The sequence below is a fragment of the Panthera leo genome, chromosome A3 (assembly GCF_018350215.1).
Source record: "Panthera leo isolate Ple1 chromosome A3, P.leo_Ple1_pat1.1, whole genome shotgun sequence".
NCBI lineage: Eukaryota > Metazoa > Chordata > Mammalia > Carnivora > Felidae > Panthera > Panthera leo.
Window position 1 is genome coordinate 19022864 of NC_056681.1, and position 16645 is coordinate 19039508.

General features: G+C 39.3%; 1 protein-coding gene across 1 annotated transcript in view; it reads right to left on the reverse strand.

Annotated features, from left to right (window-relative positions):
* Positions 1–16645, reverse strand: part of TOP1 (DNA topoisomerase I) — a 95543-nt gene that overhangs the window by 17568 nt on the left and 61330 nt on the right. The window contains exons 9-13 of the mRNA XM_042930965.1: positions 14246–14361; positions 10230–10351; positions 9193–9315; positions 6865–7052; positions 6440–6584 (exon numbers count right to left, since the gene is read on the reverse strand). Coding sequence (XP_042786899.1) covers positions 6440–6584; positions 6865–7052; positions 9193–9315; positions 10230–10351; positions 14246–14361 — 694 coding nt within the window. The remainder of the gene's footprint in view (positions 1–6439; positions 6585–6864; positions 7053–9192; positions 9316–10229; positions 10352–14245; positions 14362–16645) is intronic.

Below are 16645 nucleotides of genomic sequence, written 5' to 3' on the forward strand. Positions count from 1 at the left end.
TGAAAATAGAGGGGCGCCTGGGTGGTGCAGTCGGTTAAACGTCCAACTTCAGCTTAGGTCATGATCTCACTGTTTGTGAGTCCGAGCCCCACATCGGGCTCTGTGCTGACAGCTCAGAGCCTGAAGCCTGCTTCAGGTTCTGTGTCTCCCTCTCTCTCTGCCCCTCTCCCACTCCCACTCTGTCTCTTTTTCTCTCAAAAAGTAAATAAACAGTAAAAAAAAAAAAAAAAAAAAAAAAAAAGAATATGGAAAATAGAGCTTTAAAAAAAGTGTAGATGGAGAAGCTCCAATGTTCATCTAAGAGAATTCCAAAAGAAGCAAATGGAAGGAATGATCTAGAAGCTGTGGAAAAATGGCTGAGAGTTTTCTAGAATAAAAATACATTAGTCATCTGATTCAAAGTCTAGTCTGAGCATCTATACAAAAACAGCAAAACCTTGGTTTGTGGGCATAATTCATTCTGGAAATATGCTTGTAATCAAGCACCTGTATATCAAAACAAATTTCAAGAACCACTGGCTCAGTGGTGATCATGTGACATTTGACGCCACATACTACTACTTCTATTGCAAGACCTCGCTTACTAATCAAGTTAAAATTTATTAAAGTTTGCATGTCTTGAGGAACACTCAGAACAATCCAAAGTTTTACTGTATATCCGTATTTAGATATACAATAATAAAGATACTCTTTACTGGAGAAAAGATTATAAGAATGAAAATACAGAAATTTTCAGATAAATAAATACCTAGAGAAAGGTATGGAGTGTATAAACTAATCAAATATATCTCACTGTGATAACTGCTGAATAGAGAGAGGGTTAGGATTTTATGTATGATTGTGGGTTCTTGTAAAAAAAGAAGTAAAACTTAAGCAGAGGAAGTATGCAGTGTAAGAACTGGAAATGATTAGTTTAAAATGCCCTTATTTACAGGTAATTTAATTGTCTATGTAGAAAATACAAAGGACAGATGCTTTTAGAATAAGAGCTCAGCAACGTTGTCATATATTACCACTCTAGGAAGAACAGAAATGTAGTAGAAAAAAATCACATTCAGTAGCACTAAAAACTGTAAGGTCTCTAAGAAAAAAAGGCTTTAAACATAGGAAAAATTTCTATGGAGAAGATTACAAAGCAATATTAGAGGGTATATTCAAAGACATGAATTAGTGAAGAAGTAGAACATGTTCACGGACTGGAGGACTCAAAATAATGTATCCTCCCACCCCCCCATTAATCTACACATTCAATACAATAAAAATCTCGGGACACCTTGATGGCTCAGTCGGTTAAGCATCCAACTCTTGATTTCAGCTTAGGTTATGATCTCACCAGCCGTGAGACTGAGCCCTAAGTTGCCTGTTTGGGATTCTCTCCCCCTCTCTCTGCCTCTCCCCTGGCTCATGCGCACGCACTTTCTCTCTCTCAAAATAAATAATAAACATTAAAAAAATTAAAAAATATCTCAATAGTATCCATTAGAATATGACAGATTTATCTCAAAATGAATGCAAAACATCAGAGAAGAAAGAACAGTCAAGACAATTTTGAAGAACGAGATGAAGGAAACTTGTCCTATGCAGTAAAAACTTACCAAGCTACAGTAGTTAACACAGTAAGCTACTGATGAAGAAACAAACAAACAGGACAGAGAGCCCAGAAACAGATTGACACATATGTAGAAATTTGATATATAAACAGAGAGGGTAATACAACTAAATAGTTCTGGAACAACTGGTTATTCATTTGAAAAAATGTATTAGATCTCAACTTCATACCATACACAAAAATACATCTGAATAGGGGCGCCTGGGTGGCTCAGTGGGTTAAGCGGCCGACCCCGCGTCGGGCTTTGTGCTGACAGCTCAGAGCCTGGAGCCTGTTTCAGATTCTGTGTCTCCCTCTCTCTCTGCTCCTCCCCTGTTCATGCTCTGTCTCTCTCTGTCTCAAAAATAAACAAACGTTAAAAAAAAAAAAAAAAATACATCTGAATAGATCAAAGATCCAAATGCAAAAAGCAAAACTGGAGAAATGTTGACAAGGATACATGAGACAGAAATGTGTACACGCTGTTGGGGGAATGATGGTGATGTAAACTGGTTCAGGCACTTTAGAGAACTTAAAAGTATCTAATAAAGAATCTTTAAGGAAAATTTTCATCTATACAAGGAAAATGTGTTTATTCCAGAACTATTTATAATAGCAAAGTATCATAAATAACTCTAAATGTTTCTTGACAAGGGAATTTTTTTTTTTTAACATTTATTTATTTTTGAGAGATGGAGAGAGACAGAGCAGGAGCAGGGGAAGGGCAGAGAGCGAAGGAGACACAGAATCTGAAACAGGATCCAGGCTCTGAGCCGTCAGCACAGAGCCCGATGTGGGGCCTCAACTCATGAACCATGAGATCATGACCTGAGCCGAAGTTGGACGCTTAACCGACTGAGCCACCCAGACACCCCAAGAATAATTTTTTTTATAAAATAGAATACTGCGTAGCAAATAAAACAAATAAATTAGAAGTATATGTCAAAAGAAAATCTCAATACAAAAGCTGAGAGAAGTTGCAGAATGATCTCAATAACTTACCTAGTTTAAAAGTGTGCCTTGTAAAACAATACTACATATTGTTTATGCACACAGAAATAAATTATGAAAAATAAAAATATACACAAGAATGAAAACATTAAGTTCAGTAATAGTAACCTCCAAGGAAGAAGGAGAATGGGGGGTGGGGTTCAATTGTGTTCATCAGAATACTTTTTAGGAAATGAAGTAACTGAACAAACAGGATACAATGTTAAGGTTTGACACAGCCAGATGGTGGACATAGTATTCAATACATTATCTATTCTTGTATATTTGAACTAGTTCATAAAAAATAAGACCCCTAATGCTTGTATCTATTTTTTTAATTTTAATTTTATTACTTTTTAAATTTACATCCAAGTTAGTTAGCATATAGTGCAACAATGATTTCAGTAGATTCCTTAATGCCCCTTACCCATTTAGCCCAGTCTCCCTCCAGTAACCCTCTATTTGTTCTCCATATTTAAGTCTCTTATGTTTTGTCCCCCTCCCTGTTTTTATATTATTTTTGCTTCCCTTCCCTTATGTTCATCTGTTTTGTATCTTAAAGTCCTCATGAGTGAAGTCATATATTTGTCTTTCTCGGACTGATTTTGCTTAGCATAATACCCTCTAGTTCCATCCACATAGTTGCAAATGTCTCTTTTAAATTTCTTTTTAATGTTTGTTCCTGAGAGAGAGAGAGAGAGAGAGAGAGCGAGAGCGAGAGAGCGAGAGCACGCATACGAGCAGGGGAGGAGCAGAGAGAGAGGGAGACACAGAACCCAAAGCCGACTCCAGACTCCCGAGCTGTCGGCACAGTGCCTGACTCAAGGCTCGAACTCACCAACCATGATATCATGACCTGAGCTGAAGTCAGACGTTTGACTGAGCCACCCAGGCGCCCTGGAGTTGTCTATTTTTATCTAGAGAATGCTTCTCCTACTGGCACTGCATTTAAAGACTATTCAAAACACTGTCAAACCCCAACCTCTGATGTTCTCACTGTTTTGCTGAGTGGGAAACAGCCAACAAGGATTGGCAAAAAGCTGGAGAAATCACATTTCTTTTTCCCTTCCAACTTCCCAAGGCTTTAACCATCTTCATGACTCTTAGGATCCCAACCCAGCTGAGGAGAGTCAGCCACTCTGTGAGGGGTATAAGATTCTAGGCAGGCCCACCTGTGGGTGACTTCTAGGTTCATTACCATAACCATCATTCAGAAACTTGCACAAATCCCTACAGTATATGGAGGTTATCTGGATATTGTCAGGAATTAATTGGTGGCTCTCAGCTCTGGAGGGTCTCCACCTGGCCTATCAACAATGGAGATCTCAACTGGTGAAGGCTCTCCTACAATTAACTTGAATCCTGGATATTAAGAGAACGCAGTATACATTTATCTGGAATCTGTTCACCTCTCTCCACCCACACTGGCATCATTTTGTCCAGGCCACCACTATCCATTGCCTGGAATACAAAAGCATCTGATCAATATTCGTACTTCTGGTATGCATATAATCCAATCTTCACAGAGGTTAGTGCTCAGAATGATCAGTTACGTCACAAGTTTCTAAAATACGAATCTGGTATTGTTCCTCTTGTTAAAACCCAATAGCTTCCTACTGGATTTAGGAGAATATAAACAATTTTAAGAAACAGCCTGAAAACCTGGCCTGCATCCCCCTGTAGCCTCCTCTTCCTGCCCCCTTCCTGCTCACTGTACTTCAACTACATTGACCTTCTCTCAGTCCTCAAGACCACCAAACTCTTTCTCACCTCAGGGATTTCAAAACGCAATTTTCCTTATCTGGAACATCCATTCCCTTATCCTTTCCATGGATAAATCCTATTCATCTTGTAAGTCTTATCTTAAATGTCACTTCCTCAGAAAGGCCTTCCCTCCACCCTGGTCAAATCGAATGCCCTGATACATTCTTATATGGTACCCTGTACTTTCCCTTTGCATCATTTACAAGAGCTCGTGTTTACTGGTGTGACTGTGTGTAGAGCCTCAGAATCTTGCTGAAGCAGGTCTATGTTCCAGACATGCCTCTGTTCAAAGCCCTTCAATGGGTCCTCACCAGACGCAGAGCACAGACCACTCTCTTTAGCATGGCACTTAAGGCTGGCCACAATTTGGCAGTAGGGTTATCACACGCAGGCAATCAGGAGGCTAAGGATTTAAGTCAGAGTGAGTGACTAACTACTGGATCATGAGCAAGTTTTTTGGCTTCCAAGAGACTAAATTTATTTCTCTATAAGACAGTGGCATTAGTACATGTGGTATGGTTAAGATAATCAAATATCAACTTATGTGAAAATACTTAACAGTAACCTGGTATCATTATTTTGCCTTTTTTTTTTTTTTTTTTAAGTAGGCTTCATGCCTAGTGCAGAGCCCAACACGGGGCTTGAACTCACGAACCACCCGAGATCAAGACCTGAGCTAAGACTAAGACCAAGAGTTGGATGCTTAACCAGCTGACCCCACCCAGGTGTCCCAAATTTTTATTTTTTTTCCATGTGTAAAATACACATAAAATTTAGCACATTCACAATGTTGTGCAAGAATCACCACTTGCTAATTCTTTTTGTTACTTCTTTTTAACACTTCTCACTCTCCATCTATAATGACACAATTCTGTTTGGAATAGCTCTCTTTTAACACCAACAGTAACCTAATTTCCTTCATAAAGTTGTTCCTCATCCGTAAGTGCTGGGAAATAACTGCTGCATTTCTCGAAAGCACGTAATGCTTACCTTTCTTCTAATACAGTTGAATACTTACCCAATTTGCCCACTAGCCTAGGAGTTGAGAGCTAAAACCACCATTTATCCACCTTTATTTCGGAAGAAAATAACATGCCCCTTTAGAAGACCTGACTTCTGCTCGTGAGGGTTTTCTTTCTGATTCTATACTTACTCAAAACTAGGAAAAGTGACATTTTCCAACTGAATGGCAGGAAATATCAGAGACTTTTCATATTAGAACAAAGAACTATAAGCTAGAGAGTGTGCAGTTTATAGCGCTGGCAAAACACATAGCCTTTTTAGGTGTGGCTTTCATGTCTTACCATGTTCAATAACCTATAAACCAAAATTAAGAGTGTCTTTAGTGCCAGTCCTCTGTAAGTTAACAGTCATAGTCTACAAAGAACTCGTTTCTTGGCTGCCTTTTTAGAGCTCATCTCTCTTTTAGGTTGTTATGCAAAGTTCCACAGTACATCTGAGGGAGGAAGTTCTCCCAAGCAGGGTATGCCTAGCAGGCTAACAAAAACGGACTGCCCTTCCAAGACAGTTTTCCCCTTTCAATAATAGTATTAACAAATAACAACACAGGGGTATACAATGGTTTATGATGTGCTTTCATACACATAATCTCACCTGGTCCTGGTGGAACCTACCCAGATGTAACCTTAGGAAGCCGAAGTATGTAAGACTCTAGATTTTACAACTTCTGGATTCAGAGCAATTCTGCTCCCTTCTTCAGAGCCAAGAAAGGGGGGGAAGAAAGCAGCAGAAGCCAATTTACATTTACTGCATTTTTCATCACAACCCCACCACTGGATAGTAAGCAACACGAAGGTAGGGACTGCATCTGTTTTGTTTACCAACACAGTTCCTAACACCATGCATACATATGGTATGCCAGGCACATACTGGGATTTCAGTAAATATTTGTGAATAAATGAATCAGATTATAATGTGACGCAGAAGATGGATACACCTAAGGAAGGCATGAAAATACTTGCTTTATTTTGTGGAGAGTTTTTAATTTGTCACAGTGATTCTAGAGACCAGGAACACTACATTTCAACAAGAGATTATCAGCCCCACTAACTGGGGCAGCTCTTAGCTACCTCTTACCTTGATTCGTGAACTGGGGTTCAGCATGATATATTTAATGGAACCTTGGATGTTCTCTGTCCAGGAGACCAGCCAAGTAACCTTGTTATCATGTCGGACCTCTTTCCATTTATGTCCTGTAGGAGGAGAAGGAACCTTGGCATCTCTGTGGAAATAACAAAGTAGGAGGGTAGTGAATTGAGGAGAAGTGAGGGACAGTTTCACCTTTTGTGACCTAAAGTGGGTAAATCTGCTGAGCATGTACTTCCAAATTTCCTCATCACCAGTCAGTAACTGAAAAATACTAGGAGATCTATATATATGGAAACACTGTGCTGTTCCCAAACAGACTTGTGCAACCTAGGAAATACTCCCAGCAACAATATTCCCAAGAACAAATGAAGCCCCCAACTTTATTTCTGGCCCAAACAATGAGCTGTGCTCACTTGCTACAGTTGATGATTATATCCTCAGGCATGATCCGTCTCTTCAGCATGCCCATCTTGGGGTGGTTGCCACGGCCACGGAAAAGCCCAGGAGGTTCTATCTTGAAGTTGGCAATCCTCTCTCTGTGGTTATCCATAATACAGAAACCATATTCTTTCAGTAATTTTTCATTCTCCTCTTTGATTTTCTGGAACAGAGCAAAGAAGTATTCAAAAGGGATTCAAATTGCTGTTCCCTATTCCTACTATTTTAGCTCTTATTTGCGAAGAGGTCAAGGTAGAGAAAAGTCTAAAAATCACTAAGAAATATGCAAATAGGGGTGCCTGGCTGGCTCAGTCAGAATAGCATGTGACTCCTGAACTTGGTTATGAGTTTGAGCCCCACGATAAGTATAGAGAATAAATAAAACATTTTTAAAAATTAAAAAAAAAAGGAAAGAAATGCAAATAAGGATAACCTCTAACAGTTTCCAAACATAAACACAATAAAAATTCCCCAAAATATCTATGCTTGACTTCTAATTAGAGATTCAAAACTGATTCTATTCTCTTAAAGGATTTATGTGTGAACATGTTACATAGGTATTTCTAAATATAACTTTAAAAACTAACGTCATTTTGTTGAGTAGTGTCAAAATGGCAGAGGGGTATGACTCTGACAGGCCTCATAAAAAACATCTCCATGTTTTCTCGTAGGTTCCAGACACATTTTAGTTGTACAGCACTTCAGATGGGTTTTCAACTCAAGCATACCTGTTACAGATTCTTTCCCAGGTATATGGGTACATACATTGTCTACTTTGTGATCCTTGCTCCAAAAAAGGAGTGTGGGTGTGGAATTTGGAGCCTCCTTACCCTCTGCTGACTCTTTCGTATTATACTTAGAAATTCAACTTAACTAAGTCCTGTTGCCTTGTAGGTAGAAACAGATTCAGAACTTGCTGGCAGCAGGTGTCCTTGGCCAGGGCTCTGACAAGGTGATACTTCTGAAACTGTCCTATCTTTGGATCACTATTTGCAAAAACAAAGCTCCAAAGTGGTTTAAGTTTTAAAACACCCCTGAAGTAAATAATAAACCAAGTTTCACTAACTGGGAATACTGAGAAGACTAAAATGGGACTGAAAAGTCTAGTGCATTTATCATTCTTACAGTAACTCGAATTTTAAACTAAAGGTCAAATAGGTACCATCAAACAATGAGTTATATAGATACAGTCGTCTAAACTGTATAAGCATGCACGTCCTTTAAAATATAGAAATTAAAAGGCTTTAAAATTCCTTACAATCCTTAATTCTGGACCTCCAATTGAAAGAAAGAAAGAAAGAAAGAAAGAAAGAAAGAAAGAAAGAAAGAAAGAGAAAGAAAGAGAAAGAAAGAGAAAGAAAGGAAAGAAAGAAAGAAAGAAAGAAAGAGAGAGAATAAAAGAAAAAAAACTTTGGCCTGAATTTCTGTAGATCAGGGTTTGGCAAACTTTCTCTAGACCGAAAATATTTTGGTCTTGAGAGCTACACGGTCTCTGCTGGACCTACTCAACTCTCTTACTGCCTCATAGAAGCAGCCACAGAGGATATCTAAACAGCTAGCTGTGGCTGTGTTCCAATAAAACTTTTTAATTAAAACAGACAGCCTATAGTTTGCCTACTGGTACCCTAGAAGAAAATGACATCTCACTGGATACTAGAAAGATCATTCTGGAATGAAGATGGAGATGGATGAGCATGCCTAGATCCCAGGGAGATCAAGATGGGAACAATATTATCTGTTTAAAACCCTAATATCCAGAAGTCGCTGTGCAGGTCTGCCCGTCCTTAAATACTGTATTATTGGAATTACTGACTGGTTTTGGATCAAAAGAGCACCAGGTTCTTACACTAAGTCAATCAATAAAGCGCCTATTATTCACAATATTCAGTATGTAAAGCCCTTAAGAAAATTTAAACTTTACTAGGCCAAGAATCCTAAATCTTCAGTACAGAGCCATGTGAAATTACTGAAGTCAAAGTTGTGTAGGAACCAAGAAGAAAATTAGATGAACTAATCACTATTCCAAAATTCTCCAGAGGTTTAAGACATTCTATAGTACCGGGGTGCCTGGGTGGCTCAGTACGTTAAGCATCCAACTTCAGCTCAGGTCATGATCTCGCGGTTTGTGAGTTCAAGCCCCACATCGGGCTCTGGGCTGACAGCTCAGAACCTGGAGCCTGCTTCGGATTCTGTGTCTCCCTCTCTCTCTCCCTGTCCCTCCCCTGCTTGCACTCTGTCTCTGCCTCTCTCAAAAATAAATAAACATTTAAAAAAAAAATTAAAAAAAAAAAATTCTATAGTACCAGTTTCTCTTCCTTGCTCATCTGTTTGCGAGCTTCTGACTGGGCTTTGAAATACTGGCTCATCTGGGTAAAATCACATTTGCTTAAGTTGGTGATAATATTCTTCTCTTCATTAGTCATTTCCTAGTCAAAAAAGGGGGGGGGGGGGGAGACAGAAGAAGAAGGTAAATACACTATTTAATACCCTAGGTTTCTTTGTGATTACAGCAAAGCACCATTTTTTTCAGCCAAAGGTGTTTGGAGAGGTAGCCAATCTAAATTTGTGAGTTTCGAAAAAAAGAAAACATAATTTTATTACTTTGTGCTATTATAAAATATTTAATAGAAAAAAGCTTTACATGATTTATCATTGAAAAAGCTCATGGAACTCTTATGTAATTTGAGCTCTTTACACCCTGCCATATCCACAGGCCTGTGTATCCCATAGTTGAGAAACATGAATACGTATCATTTCCTTTAGCAATAAGAAAAACATTTCCATACTTATTCTCTCTTAGAAACATCCCTACTCTACTCACTTAAAATGTTATTTTCAGGGCTATTCAGAAGGTAAACTTCACCTCAGCCTCTGTCCACATTATTCAAATTGAGAATAAGTAGATTGTTTAAAATCACCTAAACAGATGTCGGACATGTGATTTCAAGAGCAAAAAGTACCAAAAGCAAGGAAGTAAGAATAAAAAGGGAATGGGACATCACATTAACATCTCTCTTTGCAATAGAAGACAGAGGGGCAGGCAGTCTTGCAGAGACAAAGTTTCCTTTGCTCAACCAGAATTGAGGTTTTTTGTTTGGTCTGATAAAATCCCTCCTGCAGCCATATGAAAGTGAGAGGAAAGAAATATACATATTCTTGTTGGATAGAAAATCTATGTAACATAGTGAACAAATAGGGAAAAAGGAAAAACTTTAAATACAATAAAATTCATAAAGCTCAAATTTTACATCAGAATTTTTTGTGAAGTTACAGTTTACTATTTAGTATTTGATTAATATCTTTGCGAGGTGCTAGGATATTAATACATGAGCTACAATACCTTTCTCCAGTCTTTAAAGAAATTTTTCCTAAATATTTCTTTAGTAGTATATTCATGGTCGAGCATTTTTGCAAAGAACGTAGCTACTTCTTCTGCTTTGGGGCTCAGCTTCATGACTTTACCTAGAGGAAAAAGTGGTTCCAAAAATTGAGGTGTATAATTCATGTTTTGAGTATAAATACTGAGCTCTGGAGAAGTCTTCTAACTAATGGTTTACCTTCCCAAGGTATACAAGGTCTGGTGACACATGGTAACAACAACAACAAAGACAATACACTGATTTATATCTAGTTGTAGAAGTTCTCCTTCTCTTTAGCAGATATTTACCTGGGTCATTCTCTGGAGACTATGCCAGTAAACTGTTCCCAGGTGCCTGCTCAGGACAGGGATGAGCTGGGGGAGGCCCAGCCACTCTTCCTTTTCCTTTCAGCAAGCAGGGTCCTTTACACCTCTTCAATGGTTTTTAAAAATCAAATCCTCAGAGGGACTCCTGCCACTGCTAAGCTAAGCAGCCTCTGTTCAAGAAGGGGAGGAAGGGATAGGGCAGGGAGTGGAAGAAAGGAATTGTGGGGAAAAGAAATAGGCATCTTTCTTCTTTAAAGTTAGGTGGGTGGAATATGAATAAAATAATATATATCCACAGCAGGCAAGCCCAGATATCCCACACGAAAAATCTAAGTAAGACCTTCCTCTAGAACTCTGGTACTCAAAGTGTGGCTCACAGATCAGCAGCATTAGCATCACGTGGGAGTTCTGTTAGAAACGTAGAATCTCAAGCCCCAACCCAGATCTATAGATTCAGCAAGTGCATTTTAAGAGACCCTCAGGTGACTCGTGTGCATACTAGAGTCTGAGATGATTGCTCTGGAACACAGGCATTATGAAGTTGCCTCTTTCAGGGAAACAGACTCATCCAGAGCACAAGGGATGACTGGGATTCTTGGTAGCGTGCACGTTAGCAAAAGCTGTTCTAAAGGAATCCTGATGTTACACAATGAAAAATGCTAACTGTAACGTAAATCTGAATGAGGCCTACAGGCTTTGTGTACCTTAATTAGATAATAAAGCAATAAAGGGAAGTACTTGGGAGTTTAATCTACTTTTAGAATAGAGTATCTTTAACCGTACTCTTAGGGACAATTTCCATTTTTTCTCGAGCATCCAACTTTACAACACCATCTGGAACTAATCCACGGCATAATAATTTGACTATACCTAAAATGCGGTTAAACACCATCCCACTGTCTTGCTATTACATAGCTACTAAAATTCACCAAGGACTTTCACTTTCATTATAGAAAACTAAATCTTAACCAGAAATCCATTCATTTCAAAACTCAGAAGATAACTCATTTCATGATGGCTGGGAAATCATCATCCCTAATTGTGGGATATAGGGAATCATGGCATAAAACTGAAATTGTCAGGGTAGACAGAACTTGTGTGGAATCCGCAACTCAAAAGGCCAACAGGTGGCACCACATTCCCCATTCAAACCTCCTCCCCCTCCCCCCAACCAACCTCCTGCCTTTGAAAGAAGTCATTTTCAGGACAACAGAGTTATTAGCTTTCAAGGCTTTCCCGCACTTCTTCAGCTCTCCCCAACTCAGGTCTGAACTAGAGTTGCCAGTAAAGCTGTAACATGTTTCTTTTTCTTTTTTAATGTTTATTTATTTTTGAGAGAGAGACAGAGCATGAGCAGGGGAGGAGCAGAGAGAGACAGAGGGAGGGAGACACAGAATCCAAAGCAGGCTCCAGGCTCCAAGCTGTCAACACAGAGGCCGATGCGGGGCTCGAACCCACAAACCACATGATCACGCCCTGAGCTGAAGTCAGATACTTAACCGACTGAGCCACCCAGGCGCCCTGTAATGTTTCTGATATAAAGGAAAATTTAAGTCACTATAAATTTAAGTCACTATATTCAAGTCACTAAAAATAAAATAAATGAAATAAAATAAATGGCAAGAAAAGAATGTAAACTGTTCTTAGGTCTGTTTGACATAAACCAATATCAATAAATATTTGAAAAACAAAAAAATGGAGACTCTTTGGGCAATTTTACTGAATTCTGTACCAACAGAGGAAGGAATTTTGATGCCTCCTGTTTTAGATGAGCTGTCAAAAGAGGAAATGACAGCTCCCCAGCAGCAGAGTGGTGGGAAGAGGACTAGAAGATTCCTGGCAATGGGAGCACTTTGTGGAAAAGCCTGAGCTCCAGGAAGAAGAAACTGCTGAGTCAGAGCTGAAAACTGGAGGTTCTCAAGAGAGGCAAATCACTGCTTCAGCAAGCGGGTGCCCTGCCTCCCTGGCAGTTCCAAAGGAGTCTGAGAACTCTTTTCCCTAGAGAGCAGGCAGGACTTACAGTATCAATTTGGACCAGTAATTCAAATACAACATCCTAACTTACTGCACATTGCGAGTTTACGTAATCAAAGGGAAGAAATACCGGTGAGAAACCCAACTGAGAAAATGATACAGCTGGAGCTCCTATAATGGAGCACTGGCCAAGAATGAAGGAAAGGACCACAGTGACCAGTGATGACTGGTTCAGGCCTTGGCTTCCCATCTTGAAAAAGAGAAACCCAGAGACTAGAGAATCTAGCTTTCCTTCAAATCATTTTGAACCTCAAAATGGGGCTTTACTAGTTGAGCTTTCTAAAGCTCTTGGTAAGTCCAGACATGAGCTACAAAATACATGGCCTTTTAGGATTGTCTTCTTCCAAGGTTCTAGGCTCTTTTTCCTCATTGGAGTTTGGCTTTGGAGTTATATTTAAGTAACCAATTATGAGAGCTAATAGAACTGTGTCCTGTGTGCTCTGGTCGACACAAGTCAGAATGTTTATATGATGCAAGTAATTGTCATTCAGGCTATAGGGTCTTGGTAGACTGCAAATATCATGCAATGAGAGCCTGGTCAATACTGTCCATTGCTGGGTCTTGGTGTCTAACACAGGCACACTGAATAAAAAATGAATTCCAGCTTGCCAAGCTTGACACGTCCCCCACTTGCAAGACCCAGTATAAACTACTACCTTTATCTATAAATACCTGTGGTCCTAAGGCCATTACTGGCGGACAAAGAGATGTACGAGAATTTTCCTGAGTGTGTTCACCACTAATGCCCTTAGGCAGTTTTCCTGCCCAGTATTTCTCAGAGTTTGGTCAGGAGACCCCTTGGTTCAGAACCACCCAATACTATTCCACATCTATTAAATGAGTCCAGATCCACCTAGCAAATCTTAAGCATGTCAGGGTCTGGGGGAAAATGCTCTAGCCATTAATGGATAGAACTCTTGGAATGAGGGAGATCAGTTGAACATTCCCATCTGCACAGTGCTACACTGCAAACAAGAAGAATGTCAAAGGTACTCTTCAATTCTTCAACCCAAGGACAGAAACACCAATGGTAGTTAATGGACAACTCTGAGTGTTCTGAGAGAAGCGCATAGGCAGGGCAGTTCTTTACAGCAGCCTATGAAATCTGACTGCACATATAGTAAAGGCATATTGTTGTGCTATGTACAGAGTGATTGACACCGACCAGCCCTACCTAGAGGCTGATGGCTGACTAATCTTCAACTGAATACTAGTACTATTTCTCATGATGAGCAGCTTATCAGCTTGCATTACATTGCTAAGGTAAAATACTACCATTCAAGTAAGGCTTTTCTAATAAATCTTGCAAAAAGTGGCTTCTCAGAAATGAAGTTCAGATAAAAAACATTTAACTGGGGGACCAAGTGCTGTAAGCTATGTGGAGGGAACTTTTGGGGACCATGTAATTAAAACATTAACAGTCCCTTTTTCTCAAGGCAGTTCCTTCATCACCAAATGAGCCTTTAAGAGGTAAGTAAACACCTGATGACCATTCCCCCAAACCACACAATGACAATAAAACAAAATGAAATAAACAAAAAGGATTATATAGCACAAGATCCCTCCACGTTTTCTATTCCTAAGTAGAAGCAGGCTCTTTTCTTGGCCAACAATTAGACAACCTTGGAATAACTCACCATCATAGTAAAACTTGACATTCTCTGGAAGAGGCTCATATGGTGGAGCAAAAACAGGGCCTTTATGTTCTAGGAATTTCCACTTGATGCCTTCAGGGTAGCGTTCCTCTTCCCACCTTTAAAAGATAAAGTATAACACCGTTCAGTGATCACCTAGTATACAAAGTGTCATTTTTAAATGCCCAAAGAATTTATCGTTCAATTGGTTGATGCTCTAAAATAACTCTGGGCGCCACATTCAAGACCTAGATCAAGAGAACCAGTATTCTTCACCTTCAAAAAGCCAACACTCACAATAAATAAAATGGAATACTCAAGTGAACACAGGAAAATACAGTTCAACAGTTCAGTTCTACGACTGGATACAAGGGATCCCAACTCAAGGACCTTGGCAATAACTGGGAGATATGGAAATGGAAGAGTTGTTTTACCACCATGGTATACATGACAGAGGTAGATGCCAGGTGAAGATGTAGGGAAAAACAACCCTATAAGAAAGCGCAAGACGGAACAGAAGACTGGGAAATAACAGTTCAGTTGGGGTACTGAGTTTAAGGTACTCATAGGTTACCTAGAGCTATCTAACAGACACTGGTAACTAACTGAATGTAAAGTTTAGTGCAAAGAGTTTTTTAAAAACCTTAAAAATGATCAGACATACAGAAAAAGACAAATACAAGGAACACCATATCCCCATCACTTGCGTTCAACAGCTGCTAATATTATGCTAAGTTTCCTATTTTTTGCCATTTCAGCAATGTATGTTGAACCATTGGTTCAACCATTGTTGAACCATTTCAGCAATGTAAACTGCAGATATGATACCTCACCTCTAAATAGTTCACCTGTAAAAATATTCTCTCACATAACTATGATACTATCATATCTAACAAAATTAGCTTCATTCTAATACCTAGACCATACTAAAAACTTCCCAATTATACTCAAAATGTATTTTATAGGCCAGGGTCCAATTAAGGATCATGAATTGAAATTGGCTGATAGGTCTCAAAGTCTTTCTTTTTCTGAATTAGACCCTCTCACCATCATTACCATTTTGTTTTTTTAAGAGTCAGTTGTCTTACAGATAGAATATTTTATTATTACTTTTTGTTTTATTTTAGAGAGAGAGAAAGAGTGCCAATGGGGGAGAGGGATGGAGGGAGGGAGTGGGACAGTGTGGGGGGGGGGGGGAGGGAAAGAGGAGGGAGGGAGGGAGAGAGAGGGAAAGAGGGGGGGGAGGCAGGGAGAGAGGGAGAGAACCTTAAGCAAGTTCCAGGCCAAGCGCAGAGCTCAACACAAGGCTCAATCCCATGACCCTGGGATAATTACCTAAGCCGAAATCGAGGGTCAGATGCCTCAGAATAAGATATTTTAAAACTTCATAAATTTTAATCTTCACTATTTCTACTTTAAAATTAAAAAGCTCTAAAGTTCTACAGAATACTCCTAAAGGCTAACTATGCATATTATTTATCATCTTCTAACTACAATATTTTTTCCAACTCCAATATTTTATTTTTTATAATTTTAAAAAAATGTTTATATATTTTTGAGAGAGTGAGAGAGCACAAGAGGGGTAGGAGCAGAGACAGGGAGACACAGATTCCGAAGCAGGCTCCAGGCTCTGCTTGAACGCGCAACTGCAAGATCATGACCTGAGCCAAAATTGGACACTTAACTGACTGAGCCACCCAGGCGCCCCTTATTTTTTTTTAAGTATTTGTTTATCTTGAGATAGCAAGCGCACCCACAAGCCAGTGAAGGGCAGGGTGTGGGAATCCCAAGCAGGCTCCGTGCCCAGCACAGAGCCTGCTGTGGTGCTCGATCTCACAACTGAGACCATCCTGAGCTGAAATTGAGAGTCAGATGCTCAACTGACTGAGCCACCCAGGTGCCCCTAACTCCAATATTTTAAACGAAGTTCAGAAACATCAAATAAAAATTACACATACCAAATTACTGTAAAAAGAGCATCACTATAAAACCAAAGTCAACGGAGATGATCAAATGATTTTTGACAAGGGTACCAAGACCATTCAATGGAGTATAAGTAGGTTTTTCAACAAATGGCGCTGGGAAAACTAGACATTCACATGCAAAAGAATGAAATTGGGTCCTTACCTTACACTATATGCAAAAATAAGCTCAAAATGGATCAGAGACACAGACAGGCTAAAATTATAAAACTTGTAGAAGAAAACAGAAGGGCAAAAGCTTCATGACTCTGCATTAAGCCATGATTTCTTAGCTAAGACAACAAAAGTACAGGCCACAAAAGAAAAAGACCAACTGGACTACAAAGTTAAAAACTGCACATCAAAGGACACAATCAACAGAGTGACAAGACAACCCACAAATGAGAGAAAATATTTGCAAAGCATTATTATCTGATAAAGG